The sequence below is a fragment of the Impatiens glandulifera genome, chromosome 7, assembly GCF_907164915.1.
Source record: "Impatiens glandulifera chromosome 7, dImpGla2.1, whole genome shotgun sequence".
In the NCBI taxonomy this organism is placed as follows: domain Eukaryota; kingdom Viridiplantae; phylum Streptophyta; class Magnoliopsida; order Ericales; family Balsaminaceae; genus Impatiens; species Impatiens glandulifera.
Genome location: NC_061868.1, coordinates 3,979,220 through 3,990,082, shown reverse-complemented (window position 1 = coordinate 3,990,082; position 10,863 = coordinate 3,979,220). Strand labels below are relative to the sequence as shown.

Sequence of the window (10,863 nt, the reverse complement as noted above, 5' to 3'; positions counted from 1 at the left end):
TTCTTCTTTTAACTAAACTCTTAATCTATATAAACTCTTCATTTTATTTTAATTTTGGGAAAATAAATGGAACAACGGATTAAGCATGTAGTCCTACATCTGCAAACTCACATAACTATTTAACTATGCGCATAATTTGTCGCCTAACGGGTTCGATTCCAGAACCTTAATATGAGAATATTCGCCTCTTGAACTCTTCATTTTATTAATTTATAGATGATTAATCATTTTGAGTAAACTCCACGTTTACGAATATATATATATCTTCAATCATTTTGAATGAATTATTGATTTTGAACAAATTAACAAACATTCAGAACAAATTAAATACAAGTTTTTTTAGTAGATGGCTTAAGTATAACTTTTGACACAAAGAAAAACTTGAAATATATCTAGATTTAATTTTTATTGTTTTGTAGAAAGTCCATTATCACTGTTTAGCCAAAAAAGAAAAAATAAAAGCCCATTATCACATATTGACCCTTCAAAATTGCTTAAGAATGGGCCTATAAAGATTTATTAATCTCTTTAAGTTAAAATTGAGTTTGAGATTTTATTAATAAATTTTGTTATATTAGACAATTAAGTGAATTTTAACTAATTATCTATGATATATTCTTTAAACACCTTATACTTTAAACATAGAACAATCTTAGTTATTCTCTTAGTTAACTCTTAAAATCTTACGATTTTACGATTTCACATTAGGTTAACGAGTTTAATTTCAAGTAACTCTTACGATTTTAAATTTAAGATAATAAGATTTTACGAGTTTACGAGTTTATAAATAATTTCGATTTGTACGATTCTATACGATTTTACTTTAAAAATAAATAAATTTATATTTAAAAAATATAAAAATAAAGTTATTATTTATTTAAATAAATTAATTAATATAATAAATTTTATAATTAAATTTTTTTAATAGTGTTATTTACTTATTATTAATTTTATATTTAAATATATAATTTTTTAAAATTGGTTAGTATAAAATATTTAATTATATATATAAATAATAATAATATATAACTATTTTTTTTATCAAATTAAATTTTTACGATTTCACGTAAACTCTAAATTTTACGAGTTAACAACTGGGTAACGATTCTACGTAAACTCTCGTCTGACGGTAAAATAAGATGGATACCTCATGTCTTAATCTCTCTGAGGTCTTGAGTTCGAGTCCGTTATACAACAAGTTTCGCTCGTCTATTAAATAAGTTGAGTAGATTTGCGGGCTATGTATTTAACCTGTGAGAAGTAGAAACAGTTCTAAAAAAAATAAGAATAACAATCTTAGTTATTTGCGAGTTCAATTCGTTAGTCGGGATTTATTTAGTTTGCAAGAACATTATGGATAGAGTTTGATAAAATAAATTAATCTAAGAGATAAAATAAATTCTTATTCAAAGTTTAATAATTATATACTTCTAAGTGTCTGAAGTTTATTTGAAAAACGTTAAATTTTAAAATGTAATATTTGGAAAATCACATAATAATATTCACATGCTTGCATGGATAAGTTGGGCAACTACAAGGAATAACGGGTTGGGCCTTTAAGATTTGTATAATATTTGTTTAAGATCAAACAAATCATCAAGTGGAATGGTCAAATAATTTTTTATTATTTATTTTATAATCAATTCATTTAGATTTTGAACCTTTTATTTTAAATATAACAATTTTGAATGAATTATTATTAAAATTATACCAAACAATATTTTTCTTAATAATTTCAAATTTTTAAATAAATAATATATATATTACTAATTTAACTATCAAATTAGGGTTGTGACTACTAAACCGTGAAGATAAAATTTCATTCGTTTTTGTATAACTTTAACAATAAAAATCCATAATAGTAAAATTTTAAAAAGATGTCTGTCGGTCTTTAATTCCATTTTGACAATTTGGTTAATAATAATATAAAATAAAATATAATTATATAGTGCTCTTGTCAGTTAAGATTCAAAACTCATATTTAAAACACCACAATTTTAACTATTTATTATTAAAGAAATACAAAAACATATTATCATATGTATATGTAGTATTTAATATTTATAAATAGATAAATAAAATAAAAAAAAAGTTTAAAATCTCAATCAAAATCCCTGTAATGACAATTTAACTAATAATAATATAAAATTAAGCAAAATAATCCAGACCTAATTAAAAACAAAACTATTTTACATTAAAATTGACTAGAAACTATATTTGTAGTGAAGAGTAAACTAATATATAAGAAAAAATCATTTCCCAAAATAATTAAACCTATTTAATTTATTTAATTTTGTTCATACACATATTTTCATAAATTAAATTTTGATTATTTAAAAATATTCCACGCCTGATTTTGTTCGTCTTCGTCTTCAAGAATACTCCAGAAACTCTTACAAACCCTAATTCTCAATCAATTGTTTCATCTGCTAAGGTGTCCAATACGCACACCAAATGAGTCGCTACGACAGCCGTTCCTCCGACCCTAGTTCCTACCGTGATCGCAAAAGGTAACCCTATACATATCCTGTAGTGTTTTTTGAACAAGAAATTTGCTTACTGGCTTTGTTTTTTGTTAGTGATTCTGCATTGGGTGGAGGTTCTGGTGGAGTTCGTTCATCTTCAAGCAGGAAAGACCATGATGGTGTTGAACCACCTAAAAAGTTAGATTTGGATGGATTAACGCCATTTGAAAAGAATTTCTATGTCGAGTCGCCGGCCGTGGCGGCTATGACTGAAAAGGATGTCGAGGATTACCGGAGGAGGAGAGAAATTACTGTTGATGGCCGTGACGTGCCTAACCCTGTTAAGACATTCCGAGATGTTGGATTTCCTGGTATGTTTGGTTGTTTATACTTGACTTCAAGTTCCTTCTTTTAAAAATTTGTATTCTTTGTTCACTCCGTGTTTGCTTTACATTCATACTGGACTAATTGGGTACATGTCAAAGAAATATTGGTATATTGTCATTTCTCTAATATGAATGCTATTGTTCCAGACTATGTTATGCAAGAAATTGAAAAGGCGGGCTTCACTGAACCAACTCCTATTCAATCTCAAGGATGGCCAATGGCCTTGAAGGGTCGAGATCTCATTGGTATTGCAGAAACAGGCTCTGGGAAGACAATTTCCTATCTATTGCCTTCCATAGTACATGTTAATGCTCAACCGATCTTAGGTTTGTTGATTTATATATAAATTGTTTATCTTTTGTAATACCCTTTGATTTTTATGGTAATGTAATATGTTATCTATGTTCTATCAGCTTCTGGAGATGGCCCTATCGTGCTAGTTTTAGCTCCAACTCGTGAACTTGCTGTTCAGATACAACAAGAAGCTACAAAATTTGGTGCATCATCAAGAATTAAGAATACGTGCATATATGGTGGGGTCCCTAAGGGGCCTCAAGTTCGTGATCTCCAGAAAGGTAGGTGGTGATTAAGTTCAAGATGACTTAACTGCTGTATCGTGATGTAGATGGATCGGGTATATCCTAATGCTTCATCTTATTTGTTTTGTTCTCCTCCTTGATTCTCCTGGTCAAACGACTTTCTAAATCTTTGGCTTTTACCTGACTTAGGCGTTGAGATTGTCATTGCTACTCCTGGAAGATTGATTGATATGTTAGAATCTCACTACACAAACCTGCGGAGAGTTACTTACCTTGTCCTTGACGAAGCAGATAGGATGCTTGATATGGGTTTCGAACCACAAATGAAAAAAATTATTGCTCAGGTGCACTTTGCTCTAGTAAATTCCTGAAAAATATATTTCATTGTTACTTGTAGGAAGCTGCTTGTGTTTTCTATTTCCTTTTAATTGTTTAAGCTTGCTATCGGATATTGGGTTATTCATGAATATTTTTGGTTTAATTCTTGCTTCAAATTTAGGTTATGAATACCGAACTTTGGTCTCTGTGTTTTTTATACAGTTATGGTAGTTAAATGAAATGATCTTGATTATTGAACTTTGGTTTATGTTGAACTCATGACATAGAAAGGTGGTCAGAGACTTTATTTCATATAGGAGGTCAAGTGTTTAAATCTTACCATCATTATAAAAAAAAATTATATAGATTTTGATATATGTAGAAAGATGGAAGCATCGGCACTGAGTGTAATTCAGGAACATAGCTGTTAATTATATCTTTCGAGTGTTTATACAATGGATTGAAGAATAAACTACAAAACCGGTTTCTCGTGCATTCAGTAATCTGGTTTGAGAACAGGAGATGGACTTTCTCCTATGAAAATAAAAATACAGTGTTATATTCTAAAAGAATCACTTCTAGGATGCCAGCTAGTGTAGATAGATTGAGCCTATTTTGGTATCATGGGATTTTATCTTGATCATGATACAAAAAATCTACATTTTTTATGTTCTTCATAGCTCACAATCATCTAGAAATAGTGTGGATCGTGATTTTATACCAAGTAAACAAATGTTACACTATAATCTAGATCATTATTCAAAAAATATTTGCATCACAATGGAGAATAGAATCTTATACCAAACTCAATTTTTTTTTTGCTTTCATTGGCAATTTTCCAATGGGATCGTGATTGTGACAAAATATCAGTGTCCGAATAGGCTCAGTGTTATGCTTTATTGCTACAAAACTTCCTTTATTATTCAATTGATACAACTCAGGTGCACCTTGCTCTAGTAAATTCCTGAAAAATATATTTCATTGTTACTTGTAGGAAGCTGCTTGTGTTTTTTATTTCCTTTTAATAGCTTAAGCTTGCTACCGGATATTGGATTATTCATGAGTATTTTTGGTTTAATTCTTGTTTCAAATGATTTGTTAGGTTATAAATACCGAACTTAGGTCTCCGTGTTTTGTATACAGTTATGATAGTTTAATGAAATGATCTTGATTATTGAACTTTGGTTTATGTTGAACTCATGACATAGAAGGGTGGTTAGAGACTTCATTTCATATAGGAGGTCAAGTGTTTAAATCTTACCATCATTATAAAAGAAAATTATATAGATTTTGATTTATGCTGAAAGATGGAAGCATCGGCACTGAGTGTAATTCAAGAACATGGCTGTTAATTATATCTTTTGAGTGTTAATACAATAGATTGGAGAATAAACTTTGAAACCGGTTTCTAGTGCATTCAGTAATCTGGTTTGAGATCAGGAGATGGACTCTCCTGTGAAAATAAAAATACAGTGTTATATTCTAAAAGAATCACTTCTAGGATGCCAGCTAGTGTAAATAGGTTGAGGCTAATTTGGTATCATGGGTTTTTATCTTGATCACGATACTAAAAAAAATCTACATTTGTTATGTTCTTCATAGTTCACAATCATCTAGAAAATAACGTGGATCGTAATTTTTACCAAGTAAACAAATGTTACACTATAATCTAGATAATTATTTAAAAAATATTTGCATCACAATGGATAATACAATCTTATACCAAACTCAAAATATATTTTTTACTTTCATTGGCAATTTTCCAATGGGATTGTGATTGTGACAAAATATCAGTTTCCGAATAGGCTCAGTGTTATGCTTTATTGCTACAAAACTTCCTTTATTATTCAATTGATACAACTCACTTTCTGTATGTTGGATGCTCTCACGCTTTACCATCTCATCCTTGATGATTGTTGCTTTCAGATTCGCCCTGATCGTCAAACCTTGTTATGGAGTGCTACATGGCCCAAGGAAGTTGAACAACTTGCTAGGAACTTGCTGTACAACCCATACAAAGTAAGACTTCTTTCAATGATTAATCAAGTAATATTACTACTAAAATTACAACGAGTTTATATTTCTTGGTAATCCACTTGAAATTATTTTTATGCAGCTTAAGATCAACAATTTCAATGACTTTCTGTTGCAGTTATTTTGTTGTCCCTTGTAGTTTCTGATTTTAGATGAGCTGCAATGGTAAAAACACTTAATTATGTTCACTCCCAAACAGGTGATTATCGGTTCAGAAGATCTAAAAGCTAATCGTTCTATTCGCCAGCACGTTGAAATTATGTCTGAGAATCAGAAGTACAACAAGTATGTAGCTAGATTAGTTTATTTGTTTTCTTCCTGTACTGCACTATGTAATGTTTTAGCTTGTTCATTAATATTCATCTTGAATCTAGATTGGTGAAGTTACTGGAGGATATCATGGATGGTAGCCGGATTCTAATATTCATGGATACAAAGAAAGGATGTGACCAGATAACCAGGCAGCTCCGTATGGACGGTTGGCCCGCACTTTCAATTCATGGCGACAAAAGTCAAGCAGAGCGAGATTGGGTCCTGTCTGAATTTAAAGCTGGAAAAAGCCCCATAATGACTGCAACCGATGTTGCTGCTCGTGGTTTAGGTTTGTATTTGGCATTTTGTTTAGAAATGTTTATCTTTCATTTATTTCTGATCCTTTGTGCGTCACCTAGGCTATGGGAAAACCAGTAACAGTAATTAACAATCAAAATATGTTTGCCATTTATTTTTTCCTTTTGATGGCTTGCCTGGTTTTTGAATCTGATCCATCTACATTGGCCCCATTTAGAAACACTTAAAGCTTATTTGATCTAGTTTTCTTTTTTAAATAATTCAAATTTTGGAGAAACCTTGATCGATGATTTTTTTTTATTATTCGGGTTAAATTACTAAAATATCCTTTGTATTTAATAATTTAAAATGTTATAACAAAATAAAGGAAGGGTATTTTAGTATTTTAATTGATATATGATGAGGGGTTATTTGGATTTAACCTTCATCAAACAAGGCCTTATAGTTTCTCTATTCGGATCCAGATCTAGACTAGAAACACCAAATAAATTTGTGCATATCATCCACTTACGTTTTTGGATTCAGAATTTTTGTTTTCATGTGTTTCGAAATGGGGCTGATTGATGCATTTTTTCTTGATGTAGTGTGTATATTTCAGCTTTCATGTTAGTATCTCATTTGCTTTTCTCTAGCATCGGATGTATATATTTATATATTTATTCATTGTGCCGCGTCGATTTTTCCTTTTTCCCATTAAAATTCTAGATGCTTCATAATAATTTTCATCGTGATGTTCTAGTTCCTTTGCGTAACTTGCCTGAATTATTTCAGATGTCAAGGACGTAAAATTTGTGATCAACTATGACTTTCCCGGGTCCCTAGAGGATTATGTTCATCGCATTGGTAGAACAGGAAGAGCCGGTGCCAAAGGAACATCATATACTTTCTTTACCGTTGCTAATGCCAGATTTGCAAAGGAACTTATTGGCATTCTTGAGGAAGCTGGACAGAAGGTCAGTTCTGAGCTTGCGGCTATGGGTCGTGGGGCACCTCCTCCTCCAGGTTAGTTACTAGAATCTTTATAACTGTCTTTACATTATCCTGTTTGATGGTTTACCAAATGCATGCCTAGTTTTTGTACTTGTTTTTGTTATGTTAGTTTGATACCGTGTCATATTTTCTTTTAGGAAGTGTCAACTTGTATAAATGTTATTAATGGATACAAGAAAGAAAATTGAAATTAGGGAGAAGGGAGTGTAATCATTAAACATTAAAAAGAAAAATCCAAAACCAAGTTTAAGAATCTTCAAAAATCATTAAACGTTAAAAAAGAATCTTCGTAAAAGCTTGTCTAGATCTACCCACCATTTTGGACTAAGTAAATCCACATTTGATCTTTGATCTTTTGATTAAAGTAATCTTGAAAATCGGAATGTAGGCAACTACTACCCAAGGAATATGCAATTCGATACCAAATATCCACTTAAAAGAGAGCAATTTATCCTCACATTCAGTATTTTCCTTTTTAATATTCTTGTAGCTTCTTTTCTATTCTTTCTTTTCGTAGTTAATGGTTGAACACTAGGTTCTTCATTCTTGAGTTCTCTCATTTTTCTCTCATTTATTTTTCTTTCAGATTGCTCTTTAAAATTTTGATAGACTTTTGACAACCCTCAGACAATTTTTCCTTGCTATCATTAAAAGTTACATCAAACAAAAATATCTCAATAATATGGATAACTTGTCTTGTTCCTCGAGTACAAGTTGTGTCTTGGCAAAAAGCTCTTACTGTCCTCACTTTGTTTCTAATCTTGTAACCTTAAGGAGAAAGCATCTTGTAGAATATTGGATTGATTAGCATCAATCATTTGCTCCCTAATTTAATTGTTACTGTAGAATTTGGTAGGGAAAAGGATTTTTTTCAAATATTTTGATGATAAACTAATCCAAGGAAAATACAAATATATGCAATACAAAATAAAGCTTAATTAAATGAAAACCAGAAACTCTCCTTGAAATCCTTTTAATTGATTCTCAATCAGATCAATATTAGAACATGTCCTTGGAGATTTCCATTGATTGGGGAAAACCAATAACTCACTTATATTGTTAGTGATTTGATCTTGATTTTCTCCCTCCGTTATTTACGTTTAAGAACTGATCAAATGGGTCAGCATTATTAGCCTGTAGTTCTAGATGGTCATCACCTGCAAATTGTGTTGATCTTCAAGTATTTTTGTTCATTTCATTGACCCTTTTCCCCTAGCTTTCCGACCTCCTTGGTCTCAGGTTGAAAGGCCTTTACCTCCTTGAGATTCTGGTACTGTAAAAGTTACCATTGTGTAGTCGGTCTACAGAGAATTCAATCTAGTATTTCCCCCTTGAACTATTGTTTAATTGTAATTCTGTCCCTTAAAAACAACCCAACCTAACCTCAATTTCTACACTCAAAGAAGTATTTTGGTGTTACAACTTACAAAAAGATACAAGAAACGTCAAATAAGGACATTGGAAGACTTGACATCATGATGACAATTGTTGTTTCTTGTATGTTTGTTAAGGATACAATCAAGATATTTTAAAAGTTTAAGGGAAAAATCTTATTAGGTTAGTTTAAAAGGGTAAAATCCAATTGAAAGGAATGGGTCATTAATACCAATTATCTCTTGTTCATTTTTATCTTCACTTGCTTCTGTTGATTATAGTTAAGGAAAACCATATCCAAGAGGGAACCTTAAAAGCATACTAGCATTGAGTATGGCAAAGCCTTGACCTACAAGAAAAAGCTATGGGTGATGGATTTGTTTGGGGGGTCTTTGGTAACATTGGGTTTTCCTTGAAGGAAAGGCTCGAGTTTCATTGGATGCTGTGTAGGAGCAACAATACATCTTGACATATAATATGATATCAATGACCGAAAAGAGTAATTTGATGATGCTCCAAACAAAATAATCTTATGATAATAGGATAAAAATATCTCTATACGAAATGAAGTAAAATTTACACAATAATTTGCATCATAATCCAGAAAATCGAAGCAAGATATTTTCTTTAAAACAATAGGAAAACAATTCCCTTGGTTGATTTGGATGATTGCTTTTACACTATAATGAGGCAAATTGATGTTTAACTTTTTCTTTATATTTTTTCATTTCCCTTCTTAGGACGAGATCGTGGGCGAAGTTATGGTAGTGGTCGTAACTGGAGCTGATGGAGGAATGGAGGCAAGAGAATTCATCTAGCATCTCAATCTCTAGTGTGTTGTTATCTTAATATTGCTGGTCTCGATTTTCTGCCAAACCGTGTAAACTTTGCAAAAAGTTAGGAACTTGCACGATGTTGTCGTTGTCTTGTCTCATGGTCACATTAGAAGATAATAGATGGGATTTCTCTGTAATATCATATATTTTTTCCTTAGGAGGAATGACATTTATGATTAGTTTTTGAGACAAATTAAGATGGATTTACAAATGACTTAAAAGATTGAATTTGATGAAGAACATACCATTTAGAGTTTATATATCTAGCAAAAATTAAACCAGCTATTGTTTACATTAGAGCACCATAGGCTCTTGCAAAAAAAAAAAGGAATGATACAAACTTAAGTTTAAATCTAAAATTAAGTTCTTTTGAATATATCAAATTAAGTTTTGCTAATCCAAATAAAAAAGAGTTTGATTAAAACTTTTGAGTTAAGTTCTCAAGTTTAAATTTAGCTGTGGTTTTCAACAATCTTTTAGTAACAATTGGATTAAGGAATAATGGCATAATCTTTTAGTAACAATTGGATTAAGGAATAATGGCATATAAGTTTATTTCTGTATAAAAAGAAATAAAGAAAAAGAAGTCAAAAGATCTTTAAAAAAATGTCTAAAGTTTAAACTTACTTTTGGTATAAGATTGCTATTTCAACAATGATTCAAGATTATTTCTGAATTAATATTGCTTTTTTTTTGTGTGTATATTTATGTTTATAATTGACAAATTTATTTTATTGAAAAATGCTACATAACAAGTTACTTTTTATATAATTTAAAATTTTGATTGTATATTTTTATGAATTATGATGTGAATGATATAAAATATCATACAAGTGAACTCAATTTATATAAACTATCTTTTCTGATTCTTGTAACAATTTTATTGTCACTATTTATTATTTAAATTTGTTCATAAACAAAGTACTATTTTGAGAATCTACTCTAACTTAGAAATGACAATTGGGATGATTTGTGAGATCTCTATGAATAAAGTGAATTAAAAAGTTGTGACTTGTTGACATTCAGAAAATATTTGGAGGAGAGTATTTACTATAAAATATAAATATTACCTATATTAAAATAAAATATTAATATATTTTTCCTCTAAAAAAAAACTTGTAAACTATCTATCATAATTTTTTTGTTAAGGTGACTCCAAAGATGAACTCATGTAAATTTCATAATAATGAGTGACAGGGACGAACCCATGATTTGGTAGTGGGGTGGACTTAAAAAAAATTTAAGATGGGTTAAAATAAAAAAACAACTTTTTTGGATAAAACGGGTAAATAAAGGTAAGTTTTATCATTTTTTTAATAATTAAATAAATAAAATACTGAATTCTATTGA

At 30.2% G+C, this 10,863-nt stretch overlaps 1 protein-coding gene across 1 annotated transcript; it reads left to right on the top strand.

The window, feature by feature from the left end:
* The first annotated feature begins 2,358 nt into the window (after positions 1-2,358).
* LOC124945765 (DEAD-box ATP-dependent RNA helicase 20) lies at positions 2,359-9,706 on the top strand. Its single transcript, XM_047486259.1, has 10 exons — positions 2,359-2,510; positions 2,580-2,836; positions 2,999-3,178; positions 3,266-3,427; positions 3,581-3,735; positions 5,636-5,728; positions 5,943-6,028; positions 6,118-6,344; positions 7,085-7,315; positions 9,418-9,706. Exons 1-10 carry the CDS (start codon positions 2,455-2,457, stop codon positions 9,462-9,464), a joined length of 1,494 nt encoding a protein of 497 aa, XP_047342215.1. The 5' UTR covers positions 2,359-2,454; the 3' UTR covers positions 9,465-9,706.
* Positions 9,707-10,863: the final 1,157 nt, after the last annotated feature.

Coding starts and splice junctions, on each gene's coding strand:
- LOC124945765 (XM_047486259.1), top strand. CDS start 2,455: ATGAGTCGCTACGACAGCCGTTCCTCCGACCCTAGTTCCTACCGTGAT. Junction 2,837..2,998: donor CCGAGATGTTGGATTTCCTG/GTATGTTTGGTT, acceptor CTATTGTTCCAG/ACTATGTTATGCAAGAAATT. Junction 5,729..5,942: donor TGCTGTACAACCCATACAAA/GTAAGACTTCTT, acceptor ACTCCCAAACAG/GTGATTATCGGTTCAGAAGA.